Source organism: Haliotis rubra, unplaced genomic scaffold (assembly GCF_003918875.1).
Source record: "Haliotis rubra isolate DU_JTF1 unplaced genomic scaffold, ASM391887v1 Scf377, whole genome shotgun sequence".
Classification (NCBI taxonomy): domain Eukaryota; kingdom Metazoa; phylum Mollusca; class Gastropoda; order Lepetellida; family Haliotidae; genus Haliotis; species Haliotis rubra.
The window spans coordinates 384,185-403,558 of record NW_025767054.1 but is presented as its reverse complement, the minus strand read 5'-3'; the positions used below and the strand labels follow the sequence as shown (position 1 = coordinate 403,558).

General features: G+C 39.3%; 1 protein-coding gene across 1 annotated transcript; it reads left to right on the top strand.

Annotated features, from left to right (window-relative positions):
* Nucleotides 1-709: 709 nt before the first annotated feature.
* LOC124286160 (DDB1- and CUL4-associated factor 5-like) lies at nt 710-11,407 on the top strand. Its single transcript, XM_046722509.1, is given in 10 exon segments — nt 710-1,062; nt 3,052-3,195; nt 3,852-3,888; nt 4,179-4,318; nt 5,090-5,219; nt 5,814-6,027; nt 6,480-6,546; nt 8,821-8,939; nt 9,683-10,025; nt 10,028-11,407. Coding segments are annotated over 10 exon segments (2,100 nt in total). The 5' UTR covers nt 710-836; the 3' UTR covers nt 10,708-11,407.
* The last annotated feature ends 7,967 nt before the right edge of the window (nt 11,408-19,374 follow it).

The following is a 19,374-nucleotide window of genomic DNA, read 5'->3' as shown; positions in this document are numbered from 1 at the left end:
ATATAGAACCAATTGGAAAAGCGTGTCCTTGGTGTCCACGACAATCAATATATTCAATATGCTGCATAATTACGTAAATTATGGAAGTTACATTATTATTTCTTATATTGACTGATAATATTTCATCATATAGAAAGAGTATACATCTATATTATAATATTTATATTATTTAAAGCGATTAGACCCTTCCTTGATACTGGCTGAGAAACTAGGTAAAAGTTCAAATGAATATAACGTCAAGCATATTCAGGTTGTGGGCCCTTTGTCACTTCAACATCAGGCATTGTGTTGAACTTTACACATAAATATGTCCCGATACATGATAAGAAATGCATTTTGCTATACATCACTATCATTCAAGTTTATCTTTCTGATATCTTACGTCTGAATTACATCCGTAATCCATTTGGCCTATAAGCTGAATTTGCCCAACGAGGAATTAATAATTAATCTGAATTAATCCAAATGCATACAAATTTATTTTTATCAAAATTATTTAACTCAAATTTTAGCTTTTCAGATGTTGGCAAAACCTTGTTCATATCACCGCGATAGAATGTGTTGTAACATTGCTAATGTGCCGTTGACAGTATTCATTCACATCCCCAGCGATGACATTCATGACCCGCCGAGGTGTTGAACAATGCATGCATGGTTGACCGAGTGGCCCGACATATACCGGAAGATGTCGATTACTACCGAACGAATCTCAATGTGGAGGCCATTATGCATCGAAACGCAGGACACCGTGGAGTGCAAAAACAGCTGTCAAAATGTGTAGTAACCTTCCTATGATTCTCAACTAGCTGACAACAAGGCCTGATGTCTGTTGAATAATGGCAGAGACCCATACGCTCAAAGGAAGATGGAAAAACTCCACCAATCCCCTGCCATTTTTGTGCCGGAGAGAGCTGGGTCCCGATGACTCTCAGCTGGGGCATTCGCTCCTGAGAAAGAGAATCTCGGTAGCTAATAATCTCTATCGACGCGATCTCAAAGCACATTATGGCTGTGTTAACGCAATCGAGTTCTCTCACGGAGGAGGAGAGTGGATTACGTCAGGTAGTCAACCTTGAAAGCCTCATATCTTCATAAATTGTAACGGGACAGGCGCACGAGCAGAAATCGGGCACCTGTCCAAGTCATGTTTTCGTCAAGAGGTAGTCACACTTCCGATAAGTGACGAAAATGTCATCGTGACATAGGGATGGACAATGCCAATCAACGTGTGTTGTTTGTTGGAGAACACAATGCCCCAACGCATGTCCACAGTCCTTCTTTAGTAATCACGTGTAGATATATGACGTCACATTGATATGACGTCACGTTACTGTGATGTAACTCTGTGATATTGTGATATGGCTCAACAATATGAAGTTTGCGACAAAACTATTATTGTATGCATGATTTTTATTTAACATGTCAATGTACAGATACTGAAGTATGGTTATGATTTTGAACAATTAATGGCACTGATTATTATCATTGAAGGAGTCGTTATAGTGGTGTTGGTAGGGCACTGGGCGTGGGGACATTACAAAAGGTACAATATGAGAAAATGATATTTGATTTTTTAAATTGCAGCTGTACATGCATTGTACGTTTTAAATGCATATATTTAGGTTTTGTCTCCATTGTCTGTTATGGACGTTTACTTAGTACGAGGCGTCCAATACTTCTAAGGTGTCTAGAAATTTCTAATACAGTATATTAGATTGAACATGTTCATTGTTGTTATCTTTGTCATTCATTGAGCCCTTGGAGTATGGTGCATTTACTATATAGTCCTAGGCCAAATGTTAGAAAAGTCCCTATCATTTAGGATCTCTCAGCAGCAGTAAAAGCGTTATCCAGTAATTGGTATGACAACTCCCACCCTCCAGAGATTCTTGTCAATGTGGAACTAGACACAGACTGTATCAGGTTATTAAAAACAGACAAGGATTACCCCCGCTGTTGAAACAGTGTCCACATGTTCATAGACCAACTGGGGCGGTGGGGTAGCCTAATGGTTAAAGCGTTGTCTCGTCACGCCAAAGACCCGGGTTCGAATCCCCACATGGGTACAATGTGTGAAGCCCATTTCTGGTGTTCCCCGCCGTGATGTTGCTGGAATATTGCTAAAAGCGGCGTAAAACCAAACTCAGTCAGTCAGGCATAGACCAACTTCATGAGTATTAACTGCATGGTTTAATGGACGGTGACAAGCACTGGTGTTTAATATGATCAGGATATGCAGTATGGGTGATAAGGCCTGGTGTATCATATTACCTGATAATGATCTTATCTCTACATTTGGCCTAGGAGTATATACCAAAACACATTCTGATTTTTTTAGACGGATATTTTTGTTTCCAAAACCAACTGTAGTGGCATAAATAACTGCTCACAGTTTCTTTTCTTGATTCTAAACATGGCTTGTATGACAGCCATATATAATGTGTTAGTTTGGACCAGTTACTTGCCAGTGAGTTTATGCATGAGATGTTATTGTAAGAGAATCACATTTCTTGTCAGACCATATTGTTTCTTTACATTTGCCGTGCTCCCTTTTACTTTGGAGATATCAAGTATACAAAGTTCAGTTGCTGGCTGGAGGAGTGTACTATTAGGTTGAAGGCCGAAGGTCTGGGTTTGATTCATGACACTTATACCATGTGTGAAGTTAATTTGTTGTGTCTGCCATTGTGATATTGCTAAAATGTTGCTGAGAGCTCACTTTTGACTTCATAACCTGTAACCTGTACTAAATCCATCTCTGTATTGAGTCTAGCATGTCCTGCCACTCTTTCAGGAGGGGACCCATGAAGATCTGGGTTAGAATTGGTCTTCAACAACCCATGTTTGTCGTAAGAGGCAACTAACGGGATCGGGTGGTCAGGCTCACTGACTTGGTTAACACATGTCATTGTATCCCAGTTGCGTAGATCGATGCTCATGATGTTGATCACTGGACTGTCTGGTCCAGACTCTATTATTTACAGACTGTCGTCATATAGCTGGAATATTGCTGAGTGCAGCGTAAAACTAAACTCACTCACTCACTTTCAGGAGGGGATGATCGCCGGGTGTTGCTGTGGAACGTCCAGCGAGCACTGTGGGACATCGGGGAGCCCGCCTCCATGAAGGGCGAACACATCAGCAACATCTTCTGTCTAGCCTTCGATCAGGACAACAAGAAAGTCTTCTCAGGAGGCAAGTCATAAACTGCATTACATGTTGATTGCTTTGGAATATATTTGAAAGATAGTTGCTGGACATTTTGTCAAATGATACCATCCTTAATGTTTCCTGTCTGACTTGTGTCAAATTTTGAGGCATGCAAGGTGGCCCAGATAGCATTGCACCTAGCTGTGAAGAGTTGCATCCCTTGGGCATGCCAGAACCCATGATTTGGGGTTTGAATCCCAGTTCTCTTGTTTATTCTGTTAATTTTGGCCTTTTGATTTGACCTTGTGTTGTAAAGTTGCAGAATTCTCCTTGCAGAGGTATCCTTAACATGCTTATTTGCTCATCACGCCGAAGAAGTGGGTTCGATTCCCCACATGGGCAAAATGTGTGAAGCCCATTTATGGTGTCCCCGCCGTGATATTGCTGAAATATTGTTAAAAGCAGCATAAAACTAAACTTGCTCACTTGCTCGCTCACTCACTCACTCATTTGACATGCTTAAGCTTGTTTCTCTCAATCACCATATTCCTTGCCCTGTTACCACAGTTACCATATTGATGAATGTAGCATAAAACAACAAACTATCCCAGTATTCAGCCCTTACTGAGGTATGATTGCTTTTTTTATTGAAAGCCTTGCTCTTTGATCAGTTAGTAAAATCAGACTTTTGATATTTGCAGGTAATGATGAACAGGTGATTGTCCATGACATTGTGACGTAAGTGGCAACTCTTCAATGTTAGTGTACTCATGTAATACTGCCATGGAACTTTGTCTACCCATTGAACATTTTTACTATCCTAATCATGGCAGATGTATGGAGTTATTAAATGACTGATCTTTGGACCTTCTGATGTTATTTCTTAACAAACTTGGAAGTTGAATGCTTGAAATAACTTAAGAATAAATATTTTCCAAAGAAAATGATATGATGTTTCATACTAGTGTAACTACTGATCTAAGGCTCAGCGAGGTGAATTACCTAGTGTTGCGACTTGTTGTTTTCAGAGGGGACACAGTTGATGTGTTCCGCCATGAGGACGCTGTCTATGGACTGTCTGTAGATCCTAACAATATCAATGTATTCGCCAGTGCTTGTGATGACGGCCGTGTTCTCATCTATGACATCAGAGAGCCAGCATCTACAGGTTTGCAAATGATTAGACAAGCTATTCGGACTAAATACAATATATTTTGGTTGATGTCTAGGGCTACAGTAATTTCTTTTTCTGAAGAATTGTGCGTTGTAGTACAGAAATGTCCCCGGGGAATCTTCCTGTGTTCTGAAGTCTGCTTGACAGTGCATGATTGGCTGGAGTCAAAGCATCCATTCTGTGATGTGCAATTTGGAAGTTGTGAATACATAACTTTACAAAAGATCTGGTTTCGTGTATTGGACACATTTGTGTATGCTTTGCTGATTAGGATTAGGATCCTTTTCAGCACAAACATATTGAAACAAATGAATATGTCAACAATCATAATTTCACAGTTATTTAATTGTATACACGCCAAAAACTGGAAAACTAGAAATCAGGAACATTCAGACCATAGTGCAAAAGAAGACCCACCCATTCTGTTGTCAACCAATCAGAAAACAATAGTCTGTTGGTTTTGTTTGTTTGATGCTGCACTCAGCTGCATGGATGCAATCTGTAAATAATCAAGTCTGGACCAGACAATCCAGTGATCAACAACATGAGCATTGATCTACCCACTTGCGATATGATAACATGTATCCAACTAGTTCTCACCAATCCAATGGTCATTTATGTAATTAAGGGATACTTTACTTCTTATGAAAAGCATAAGATTGAGTCATATTAAAGGACGATTTACGAATGAATGTTCAAACATTATTGTGATTGTGACTCATATATAAATTTTGTGTGCCTTACAAATTTATCATTCAATTTCAGAGCCATTTTGTCTTGCAAACTACACGTCATCAATGCATGCAGTTATGTACAACCCTATTGAGCCCCGCCTCCTGGCAACAGCTAATGCCAGGGAGGGAGTAGGATTGTGGGATATACGTAAACCAAAAACGTAAGTCAGGCTACTGCGTTTCTTGTCATGATCATGTGAGCTAGCTGTTTCATATATTTGTTATCTCTTATTAAGGATTCTTGTTTCTGTCATCCATCAAATCTACTAGCCGTTTCATATATTTTTTATCTTTTTTTAAGGATTTTTGTAATATTTCATTGGCTGAAAGTCCCAGAGGAACCATTCATTGGTTTCCTAGTATAAGTAATGAAGTTTTGGCTTGACAGGAAAATATGGCAGCTCAAACACGTCTCAATGAAAGATCAAATTTCTCCTGTTAACAATGTTTTTGCTTTGAATGGCCCAGATACACTGGTTATTGATACAGAACCACTGAGAAGTAACATTGTTAATGGTGATAATTCAAGACTTTGAGGATATGAGGGTAGCTAGCTTTAGTTTTTGCTAGAAGATATGAGGGTCGTAACTCCCATACTTTAACATAGACTTTTTCTAGAAGATCAGGAACGGGCCCTGTAACAGAGAATCTGCACATTGTAAACAACCTCTGAGGTGTCCTTTAAAGCCTTTGATTTAGTAGATTTATAAAAATACATCAGGTTCTTATTAGGTGTATTTCCCCTCTGTCTGCAGTTGTTGCTTACGCTATGGAGGGAGCTATGTTCAACAAAGCTGTATGAGTGTGCGTATCAGTCGTCTGGGCGACAAGGTGATTGCACTGCGTCGCCGTCTGCCACCAGTGCTCTATCGGACACACAGCCCCGAGCCGGTGTGTGAGTTTGACCACACAGGATACTACAACTCCTGTACCATGAAGAGCTGCTCATTTGCTGGAGAAAATGATGAAGTAAGATAATATGTACCATGGAATTCTGTCCATGACCACTTGTGATTTAAAATTTTGAAATGGAAATATATATCGTTTTCATGTTGTCTACCATGAAGAAGCCTTTTACATAAAATCCAAGACCATTTGTAAAGTGAAAATGTGATCAAGTTTTAGCAACCTATATTGGGAAATGTTTTATTGTGTGAGGAATTTGAAGAACCATTTGTGGGCTTTAAACCTGGTGGCGAATATTGGCCTCTGTGAACATGTAGATAAATCCCGGCTTTCACATCATGTACAAACAAACCCTTGAGGTACCATCTTATACTGCATACAGGGAAAGAAAACTTTGTGTCCTCTTCGTGCTATTTGGTGAGAAAGTGTGATACTGTTTTACAGTATTCTGGTGACAAACAAGTATTAGCTGTTGAAATAAAATGTTGAGTATGTGTTGACATCTTGTGTTTCAGTACATTCTGTCTGGATCAGATGACTTCAACTTGTACATGTGGAGGATACCAGATGACCTGTCTCACAGTAGGCATAACCTCTTGCATGTTGTTCTTAGGGCCGTTCTTATACAACTCTTATGTTCTTTTTTCAGTGATTGTCATGATGTCATGCCAATCTCTGATACATTTTCATCCTGATGCTTAACTGATATCATTCACTTGACACGATGAAGGTGTTCACTTGTCATGATAATGGTGTTTGCTTGTCATGATGATGGCATTCACTTGTCATGAAGATGTCCACTTGTCATGAAGATGTCCACTTGTCATGAAGATGTTCACTTGTCATGAAGGTTTTCCTTTGTGATGATGAAAGTGTTCACTTGTCATGATGATGGTGTTCACTTGTAATGATGATGGTGTTCACTTGTCATGAAGGTGTTCACTTGTCATGATGAAAATGTTCACTTGTCATGATGGTGTTCACTTGTCATGAAGATGTTCACTTGTCATGAAGGTGTTTACTTGTCATGAAAGTATTCACTTGTCATGATGAAGTGTTCACTTGTCATGATGCTGATGGTGTTCACTTGTCATGAAGGTGTTCACTTATCATGAGGGTGTTCACTTGTCATAAAGATGTTCACTTGTCATGATGAAGGCATTCACTTGTCATGATGGTGTTCACTTGTTATGGTGAATGTGTTCACTTGTCATGAAAGTGTTCACTTGTCATGGTGTTCACTTGTCATGATGGAGGCATTCACGTATCATGAAGATGTTCACATGTCATGATGGTGTTCACCTGTCATGATGAAGATGTTCACATGTCATGATGAAGACATGCACTTGTCATGATGGTGTTCACTTGTCATGATGAAGACATGCACTTGTCATGAAGATGTTAATTTGTCATGATGAAGACATGCACTTGTCATGATGGTGTTCACTTGTCATGATGAAGACATGCACTTGTCATGATGGTGTTCACTTGTCATGGTGGTGCTCACTTGTCATGATGAAGGTGTTCACCTGTCATGATGAAGACATGCACTTGTCATGATGAAGACATGCACTTGTCGTGATGAACACATGCACTTGTCATGATGAACGTGTTCACTTGTCATGATGAAGACATGCACTTGTCATGATGAATTTGTTCACTTGTCATGATGGTGTTCACTTGTCATGATGAAGGTGTTCACCTGTCATGATGAAGACATGCACTTGTCGTGATGAAGGTGTTCGCCTGTCATGATGAACGTGTTCACTTGTCATGATGGTGTTCACTTTTCGTGATGGTGTTCCAGAGGTACAGATAAGCAGCGTATCTGCGTAAATTACACAAATATTTATGTCAATACTCAATTCCTATTAAGTCTATTGCGTACAAGTACGCTTTAAGTTTTGTAAATACTCAGTAAGTTTGATCTTACATGCGTACATTCAAACATAGATCAAATAACTAAGGTAATGTTGAGAGGTTCTATTTCAGCACATGAGCTTGGCAACTTGCAGTATTTCTTATTGTTTCTCATATTACAGATCAAATATAAATAACAAACATATAAACAAACTTTTATACTTTATCATATTTTCACAATTAGTGGAAAATTGCAAAATACCCAATTGAGTTTGAGTGAGGTGGGTACAATTTATTTGGTTACTCAAAGGAAACTTAGGATACCCAATTGAGATGAACACAAGTGAGTACATAACTCAATGACCCAAAAAGTTATCTGTATCTCTGGTGTTCACTTGTCATGATGAAAGTGTTCACCTGTCATTAAGTTGTTCACGTGTCATGAATGTGTTGACCTGTCATGATGAAGGTGTTAACCTGTCATTATGGTGTTCACTTGTCATGGTGTTCACTTGTCATGAAGGTGTTCTCTTGTCATGATGGTGTTCACCAGTCATGAATGTGTTCACCAGTGATGAATGTGTTCACTTGTCATGGTGGTGTCTCACCTGTCATGAAGGTGTTCGCCTGTCATGATGGTGTTGACTTGTCATGATGGTGTTCACTTGTCATGGTGTTCTCTTGTCATGATGAAGGTGTTCACCAGTCATGAATGTGTTCACTTGTCATGATGAAGGTGTTCACATGTCACAATGAGGATGTCTGTCATGAATGTGTTCACTTGTCATGAAGATGTTCACTTGTCATGATGAAAGTGTTCACTTTTTGTGATAAGATGTCTGTCATGTTGGTAATCAAGAAAATAGTCACTGGCTATGAATATCTGTACTTTTTTATGAATATATTTTGTTTTAATAATGATGTTTCTCCTGTCACCTTTGTAAACAAGTTTAACACTCTTTACTATGACCTGGATGTATGTTGTCATTTTTCCAGGACAGTACACAAGGGAGGCTCACATGGTTCTAAAAGGTCACAGGTCAATTGTAAACCAAGTCCGCTACAACCCTTCTGATGGGCTTGTACTGTCATCCGGTGTGGAGAAAATTGTCAAGGTAGGATGTCATTGCTGTAGTTCCTGTTTGTCATTTCTAGTGGCAACACTTACAGTTAACTGGGAATATAATGAGCAGTCACACTGTGTCCTGTGTGTTTGAGGTCAGTACCACAGATATGTCGTTAAATAATGTGGTATTCACCATATCAGGACAGTCTTGAATTACAGGTTTCTGTTGGTGAAAAATCTTGTCTTCAGGTCAGGTTGAAATAATAACATGAAATTGGAAATTGTAAAATGACTGCATTTGTCTGAAGATAGTTTTTGACTTGTAGGAATTTATCATTGAAAAGTGTGACCCTTTTAGTTGATGCCAAATATCATATTGTTTGTTGATATTAAAGTGATTAGTTGTTTTATCATCTCCTAATTCTCATTGCTTTAGGTTGGTGATTTTGTAAACCACATTGAAAAGTAAAAGGCTGTATCTGCAGGCCCCCATGATTTAGCTGTAATATTGCTGACTGTGCATACACTCAACTGCCGACCCATGAATATCCGGGTTAGAATTGGTGTTCAGCAAACCGTGCGACTGGCAGGATCGGGTGGTCAAGCTCGGTGACTTTGTTGACACATGTCATCGTATCCCAATTGTGTAGGTCAATGCCCATGATGTTGATCACTGGCTTGTCTGGTCCAGACTCAATTATTTTCAGACCGCCATCATATAGCTGCAATATTGCTGAGTGCGGCGTTAAACAACAAACCAATCAACCACTTACTTGTCCTTACCTTTGTCAGGTTTGGAATCCCTTCCCGATGCCCAATAGTAGTGGTGACCTTGAGAGGAGCAACACGTCTGACCTCAGTGAGAGGCCAGTATTCACGCCAGAGGAGTACATTAATTTGGTGCTACGTAGTGGACATATAATGTCACATGATTACAGCCACCAATCGACAGAGGAGGATCCTCGCATGATGGCTTTCTTTGATAGTCTGGTTCAGGGTGAGATGGACATGTCATCAGATGACCTTTCTAGTAACGAGGAAGAGTTGTACGAGAGAATTGTACAGGTGACACGATCTGAAGTTGATGCTAGTGAACATGAAGTGCAGGATGAGGTGAGCTCAGTGAATTCTGGAGAGAAGAGAGTGACTTTAGTCCATTTACATTAGCATTTGCAAGTGTCATGGCTGCTCAGACTTCTGAAGGTTCTGGACACACACGTCTGCTCGATGCACAAGATTCTAATAATTCTGGAGCAGAAGATGCAAGGGACAGTAATGACCAAAGATCAGGAAGTCGGAGGAGCATAGCAGAGATTATTGCACAAAATAGGAAAGAAGTACTGAAAGCTATAGAAACAAAGCAAAAAACTGTGACAAGGAAAGAAAGGACTTCCAGATCGAGTGCTCGGGCTACCTCAACTTCAGACTCAGACACCTCAGATGAGGAGCCGTCTGTTAAAAAGTCCAAAAGTTCCACAGTTATAAATGACTCTACCAAACTGCCAGAGAGGCAGAAAGTAAAGTGCCATCTGAAACGGTTGAGAGAGTTACGCAACCAAGCAATGAACAGCGACTCAGAAAGCAGTGATACTGGTACGTCTGCTAAAAGACTCCACGTTGACAGTGAAAGCAGTGCTGCAGAAATGGATAATTCAGTTTCAGAATCTAATTTGTATGATAAGAAAAACACAGAGCAAAGTGTTTCCTGTACCAAAGATTGTGGAGGACCAGGTCTTGGGCCTTACCTCCATGAAACAGAATCAGGCCACGGGTCACGGCTTGGGGTGCCCCTCAGAGAAGTCCTCATCTCAAAATAGCAATACTGGACTTCCAAAGGCTGACCATCAGTTGGACTCCATAACATGTACCAAAAATACAGATGGTGTGATAGACAAGGAATTGCGGAATAATATAGATGATTGTGTGCCATCAACAAGTAAGTGTGATTCAGACTCGTGTAATGGAAAAAACAAGGAGAAATCTAGGAAGAAGCTGAGAAGCAAAAGTTCCAACTGTTCTGAGGAAACAGCAGATGTGTCAAATTCTTGTGATCAGAATAATGAAGAAAGTAAGGAACCACTCTGGAATGAGTTTAAGCGGTTTAAAAATAGGTTGGAGCGAGCCAGGCGATATTATCGTAAGCATAGCAGTAGTCAGCCGTCTAGTGACGATGATTAATTCCCTGTAAAATGACAGTGACTGTCAGACATATGTGATAGTAGAGTACCTCAGTATAAGAAATATTGCTTCTATATATTTTGTTTTCTTTATTTGTGTGCTTTATCTCATTAACTAAATGCTTCATTTTGATGACAGATATTCACAATTCAGTGTAAAAGGCACATGTGGTCACATTTTATTTTGCTGTTGCCATGGTTACCTGCCTAGCCTGTATGTCATGATGTTCCAAGACATACAGTACACAACCCAAGTGTAGACAACTTCTCTTATTTCTTGGATATTTATTAAAAACGTAGGGTGAAGGATGGTCAAAATAAATCAAAACAAATTGAAAAAGTTTTCTTTTGTGATGTATTATATATATGAAAATGTATTGAAACATAATGATTCCAACACACTCACATGTTTTGGGGGAATTATAATCAATCAGGCTAGAGCTATTAATTGCAGACTTTCCAAGTATTGGTTACAACAATAGAGGTGTGATGTTGATAATGACACAATAGGGAAATGTGACTTGGGTTTTGATTCCCCTTCTAAAGGGAAGAGCATTTAAACTTATGAAATAGAGTGAGTGAGTTAGTGATAGTTTTATGTTGTTTTTAGCAATATTCCAGCAATATCAAGGCAAAGGACACCAGAAATGGGCTTCACACATTGTATCCATGTGGGGAATCGAACCTGGGTCTTCAGCGTGACAAGCAGACGCTTTAACCATAAGGCTACCCCACCGCCATATATGCATTATGACTGGATATGAATCATATCATATGCTCAGGACTTACATTGTATTGGTGCTTCATCATATTGTTACACCTCTGTATGTCAGCATTTCCCACATTTACAGTGTGCGAAATTTACGCTGGTCCTGTGGTCCCTGGCTTAGTAGAAATTCATCAGGACCATTAAATGATAAGTTTGCAGTGGTTCTGGTTGCCAGTGAATTTTGTATTGATACTTAAGTAAACCTACGAATGTTATTTTGGACCAGTGAAGTACAGACAGGACCACTGATTATTGTCCACTCACTGGTCCTGTGGTCAAGTGGGAAATTTTGAAAGGTTTCTTTCCCACAATTAGGTAGCACACCAGATGACAGGAATACTGTTTTTAGAGGCATTAATACAACTTGCTCAGTCTTCAACCAAGTCTGGGTGTTTAAATACATGTCTGTTCAAGAATATCCATCATAGTGAACCAATGAATAAACAATGAATAAACAGACATACAGACTGTGAACAGTGTCTAGTCTGGCAAGTGATGTTGACTATAAATCTACTTAAGTATCTCTTCGAGACATCTTTGTAATCACCTTTCAAAAATGGGCCATGTCATCAAATTATACCAGAGACCATATATTATATGGTCTCTGATTATACTAACACTTGTAATTGCCACAGGCTCATTAACAACTTTGGAAATCTATCCTGTCATGTTTCGTACCCATGGTAAATGTACCATGACATCCCGCTACTGTGACCAACTTACTGACATTCTTCTTTAGAGCCCTTTCTCATGCAGTGACGATATGTGAACCTATCTATCTGCTTGTGTAACCTCACCTTCTGTTGCAGTATATTATTCCGCGTTACAATAGGTTATGTATAGCTGTCAGTGGAAACATGAAGTCACACGTACTGAATGAAATGTTTGAGGTCTGAAATAGGTATAATAAAATGACAAGAATAGTTTTCCCCTTTGTGTTCATTGGAGTAGGAAACATTATACTCCAGTAAACTCAAACAAAGTCAAATCTTCATGATATTAGATTACATTTTATTAGGCTGTTTAGTGAACTCCAAGTTGTACTTTTCAGGGTGGAGTCCCACTCTTAGTGCAGGCACTAGCACAATATGTCAGCAAGCTGACCCTCTCAGCCACCAAGGCTCCCACAATAATAGAGCTGTGACGATAGTATCGATAATCGTGATACTTTTTCTGACAATAAATATATCGATACTATTTTCCGTATCATGATATGTATCGTTGACCTTAAAATTGTGAATTTTCACCAGAAATTGACGGTTATGTCAAAATTTACACTGTTTCTTGTTATCAAAAACATTTTTTTAAAGAAAATAACTAAAGTTAGCATATCGTGATATGCATTGTATCGAATCGTATCGTTCCATGATATCGCAATACATATCGTGAAATGTCTGTATCATCACACCTCTACACAATAATGGTAGTCAGAGGTCTGGAAGTAAGTTACATCACACACTTTGATGTACTGATAAGTGTAAACTGTAAACCGAATCCTGGATGGACCTTAAAAAGTATCTAGAATATGTACATTATCGAGAATGTGTAATCCTAAATATAGCATAATAGTAATGTCAAATATATAATATACTACTCACACTTTGCTAAGGATCACAAAAATTCACAACTTTACTTCATAATTTCACAACTTTACTTTTAGATTCATAATTTGAAATAGTATCCATTTACAACTGGATAAATAATAATATGGTAACTCCTCTTTAGGCAAACAGTCACTTTAATCTAACCCTATGCACTTGATACATGAGTAACCATAAAAATGGTTTTCATGGCACCAATCAACCATTTTGCAAATCATGGAAGAGTCATTGACAAGTACACAACACCTGTCAACACCAGCAGGTATGGGATCCACAAGATGAAATGACACACTGAAACCTGGGATGCATGCTTACAATAAGCTTAGATATTTAAATCCAATTTGACCCCACATCATAGTTTTCTGTTGAATCCATGATTTGATCTAGCAAAGTGTGAATAGTATATTACAAATTATATAGAATTGTATGAAATGAAAAGTAAATGTTTTTTTTGAGAATGTGTGATTGTAATGATTTCTGTCTTTGACAAAGTATAATAATGTACAATGTAATGGCAACTAGAAATGCCAGATATGTCAAGTCAGTCCTATATTCCAAATGTTTGGTCATCAGATTCAAAGTATATGCCCACTTCCTGTTGAGTCTGGGGTGGTGGTTAAAACATTCACCCATCACACTGAAATTCCCAACATGGATGCCATATGTGTGTCCCCTTCCTTGATATTGCTGGAATATTGCTAAAGGCACCATAAAACCATGCTCTCTCACTCTGATCTGATGTGGATATTGGCTCTCACGTAGAGTTATTCAAAGAGACTTAAACACAACTCACTCTTTCTGATCAGTGGTCAGGGCAATAGCACAGCAGTCATGGCATTAGGTATCTCTCTGCAACTGAAGCTGGTTTGGTGTACTTTTGCACCCAAGACACTGCTCATTACTGTCTGATAACTCAAATATTTGGAGGAATCATTTGGATGATAAGTATAATAAAAACTTTGCATCTTTTGATGCCAAAGACCTGGATATTTTACCAAAACAGATCAACCTTCGAGTTTTGGACTTATTTTGACTTGTGTTGATATATTTTGCAATGAAAGTCTGTCCGGTGAGGTTCTCTGTATGTTGCAGGTAGTAATATTACAGCCGTGTCACAATTTGCTGACTGGACAGGACTGGACAAGTCTGTGTTGAGGTTGATAGCTTGACCAATGACCCAGTTCCTTTTGACAGGATGAGACACGTCTGGGTCTTGTTGCACTAAACAATCTTCAGACTATAATGATTCACTTGCTTGACTTACTTACCTACAGCACACATATATGACAACTTAGTCATCACTATTATTGGTAGTAGTGATAACCATAAACCATTGGCCATTTTCAAACCTTCAGCTCCGAGTTGACATGGTTATGAAGATTTATGGTCTTGTTCCTCATTGAAGCCCTCTTAGCAGTACATACTTCACAGTATTAATTAGAAGAGTGCATTTAAGGGTAATGCGTGAGTGAACGTAGCTAATCTATTTAGTAACTGGTGTAACCTCCTTGAAATGATGGTTGTCTGATAAGTAGTTTCTAAATATAACCAAATATTGATGCTGCAAGTACTTGTTTGTCTTGTTTTGTTGAAGAGTGAAAACATGTGCTCTGTTTAATGTATGATTAAAGAATACATATCCTTGTCAAATACCAGTCATGTTATCATTGTCCACTTTGGATACATGTGAGAGACTTAAGGAGTGAGTGAGTGTCTTAGAGCAGTATTCCGGTGTCAGCTTCATTGTCGGATGAAATGCAGGGCTCATCTGAATTTGATCCCACAACCAAGGTTTCTGGCATGCCCAAGGGGCCCAAGTCTGCCAGTTGAATTGTAACACCTTAGTTGTAATACCTTAGTTGACTGAGTGCCCAAAACATCATGTGCTCCACGTTCTAATCTCAAATTCTCGCCCAGTCACAACAGAAGATTCAGCAATATGGTAGTGTTAACCATAACAGTGATCGATTTTAAGATCAAGGTATTTGTCATCACCATCACCATCATCATCATCATCATCATTTATTCCGTATGGATGGCCATGAGGCAAATAGTACAAGGTGTAAATTATGAGTGAACATACATACTGCGCCACAAACAGAGTTCATTTGAATTTAACATAATACATTTACATTAATTCTTAGTTTAAACACCATTTCAATGAAAATACAAAGGTTAAACAGCTTAACGTTATCAACATTGATGAACAAGTAGATCAGTTTATACATATTTGGGTGGTAATAATAATATGCTGGAATATGTATTTGTTTGTAATTTAAATTTTATTTCTGAATCCCTGTTACAGTCAAAACTAAGCAGCCAGGGGACAGCTCAGTCTGAAGATATACAGTAATGTAATGGGATACAGGTGGAATTGTTTACGAAACAAGACAATCCATTCACTCACCATTCACACAAGTACAAGATTATTTATAATTATCAAACATATTAATAATATAATTAATTCAGTCGTCTTTGAATAAGCCATGATATAAGAGCCATTTCGAATAAAATTCGGCGTTTTTCAATACTATATCTCAATCTCAACTCACTTCGGAACTGAGCAATATTTGGTAAAACATAATTGTTGCTGGAATATATTTGATGCGCAATTCGTTATAAGCTGGGCATACTAGAATAACATGAAGTTCATCTTCTATTGATCTGTGTTTTACAATAAGAACAAGATGTGTCTGGGTTTTTTCATAATATCTATAAGAAGGTATTTTTTGTTAGCCTGCTTCGCTTTTAGGGGTTTGAACAAGTACAGGTCGGCTCGGAGTCCGTATACTGTATCATATATGAGTCAGCTGGTATATGTTACACCAGGGATATGGTATCTCACCTCCGTGGGTTTTGAAAGCACTAGCATGCACTGAATATTTTACGATCACTTCACTTACTATACATGTAAAGTACGCGTGAAGGGTCGAGAGTGATCTCCCTTCGCTTATGGTAGCTGCTCGTATGAGTAGGCTACGTTGAATTTGTGTTCTAAATACGACTTTATGAACGTATACGCTAGTCTAAAAAATAAATAAATAGACGCACACACGTGAACGCGTAGTGTTCCGTTTATCGTGGGAGAGAAGAAGATCACAGCCTTTTAAACTAAGGTAATCCCCACAACAATCCCTTATTCAAAGTCTTGTCATCTGATTTGTAGGCACCAAAACTTAATAAAGATTCCAATCACTGGGCGTACAATGCAGTGGATTTCGAAGTAACCAACTGTATAAGATTGATCCACCGTTCCAGAGAACCCATGTGTTCAGATTCAGATTTTTCAGATTGAGCTTGAGCGGTTCGAACAGGGCTATATATGGTCTAATGAAGAACTTTCCCAGATAGCATTCAGACGTTGGCCCAACGTTGGTAATGTTGGCAAAACCATTGCCAACGTCTGAATGCTATCTGGGTTATTAGTTAATTAGTTTACTTTATGTTATAACTTGTATTATAATCATGATATGGTTTATCCATACATGGGTCAGCTGCCTCTACTATCGTTGATGTCGCCTAGTCCTTGTTAGATCGAAAGATAAAGTCTGTATGACCTTCCTCATCATTTATTCAGGTATAATTAAGAAGAACATGTGCCTGAACAAAGTATCTTAGTGTCCCCATCACATGTGGACCTGTACACTGTCGCACATGCAAGATACACCCTTTTACTGGTAAAATCACACACATGAACAAGTGTAAATCCTCTGACACATGCACTCGACAATCATAAAGAAACACATCACCTCGTATATACATTGACAGTCAACTACACGTATGAAACACCCTCTCATACTTTCACACAAGTACACATGCAATATATATCCTCCAGGCATTACACCCTATCTCACAGACATGACAGATCCTCCTGCACATATACGCACACCCTTTACCCTCCCCCACCTAAAAAAACAAAACAAACAAAAAAACAAACAAACACATACTCTCACGCAAGGCACACCCTCTTATCACATACACACGACGGAATAGAAATCTACGAGGAGATTCTCCTCCAGGAGGCACTCTACTTAACACCTTCCTGAAATGATGCACCTCTCAGTCCTCCACGAATCTGTCGTCGTCCTCGTAGGCTCAGTAGTCACCGTCGTCGTCACTAAGGGCAAGATAGTAATCGACGTAGGTAATGGTCACTGGGGTGGGGAATGTCTCATCGTGGTTCGGGCGGGCCCATGCAAAACACTCAGGGGTTCTCAGACGCAGAATGGCGTTTACATAGGTGAGGGGGAAAGGAGGACGAAGACAATATGGTTAGTGGGTGCGGTTCATGGGACGCTTCCGGAGAAAACCATATGTGATAGCCTCAGATTACACCTGTTGCCGTTGTACAAAGCAACCTTAGCACTACTCCAGTCGTATGTCTGTTATGGTATGGAAGTTACGATCATCTTAGCGCTAAGATCGCTTTGTACAACGGCACCCTGGTCGACTGCGAACGAAATGTAAGCATGGAAATGGTATGGGGCTATTTGTCAGGACAACATAACAGACAGTGGGAATAATTACACATGTCAAAGGTATGCCTAACAGGGTATCAAGACCGATGAAAGAAGCAGGCTGTTCCACCAAGCTAACACGGATGTACATGGGATATATACCCAGTCGGATTCCTCATCCAACGACGACCATTAACTCGTAAGAGTGACATGATGCCGTATCATATCCTCCCGTGTTGAAATAACATGATGTTTTGTTTTGTAATCTTCGGTAACTACACACACACACACACACACACACACACACACACACACACACACACACACACACACACACCAAGAAAACATTCAAATACACACAAACACGTATATAATGAAACCTCGTAAACTCAAAGTCGTACTAAAAGAATTCGAGCCATTCCCCTGAAAAACACTACATTAAGTCTGTATAGTCTTCTTTATTTCCTGGGGTGGTGGGGTAGCCTAGTGGTTAAAGCGTTGGCTCGTCACGCCGAAGACCCGGGTTCGAATCCCCACATGGGTACAATGAGTGAAGCCCATTTCTGGTGTCCCCCCGCCGTGATATTGCTGGAATATTGCTAAAAGCGGCGTAAATCCAAACTCAGTCAGTCAGTCTTTATTTCCCATACTAAACCGTGTTATCCTGTCGGAGAGCTAGTCCTATTCTGCCCTGTGAATGGCTGGAGGAGAGAGAGACGCGCGCGTTCAGTATTCCCAGCGTTACCTTGTATGCTGATGTACTTGTCAACCTGCTCCTATAACGGCGTGACGTGAGATTCAGAATTAGTTGTCTGTCAGGAACTAACAGCCAGTTTACCATTTTGTCGAGACAGATTAAACTGACACCGAAGGCCGTAGTCATAGCAACCACGAAGATTGATTAAACGCGTAACTTTCATTATACGTTTTCTCTCTTTTCAAATCAAATATAACATCTCACTGACAGACACTATATTTATCATAAAATGTAAATGCTATACAGATAAATACGAGGTTGTTCAGGTCGTCAAACAGTTACGCGCAGCATATTCTATATTTGGGATTACCTTTTCTCAGTAAAGTACAGGTTCTAGTACCTTTTGGGGTTAGGCCCCATCCAGGATTCGAAAACACACTCTCAAAGTGAAGCACCTGATCACCAGCACACAAAGTCAGCGAACTAATCCATGACAGTTGTGGTCTGACTCCGCGACACAGCGGAGAAGGACGCTGCTCATAACATCAGTCACCGGAGTATCTGACCCAGACGCGATTGTATGCTTGGAGTTTTCCCGAATGCAGCGTTAAACAACATCAAAACTAAAAAACATGCATGAGATTTTTATAAATTAAATTAAAATTATAAATGGTTGTTTGTTTCATGCATCACCAATTCGTTATCTAAGTAAGTCACCGTATCACAATTGCGTGGATCGATGGCAATAATGTAAATCCGACTGTGTAAGTATCCCATGTGTAC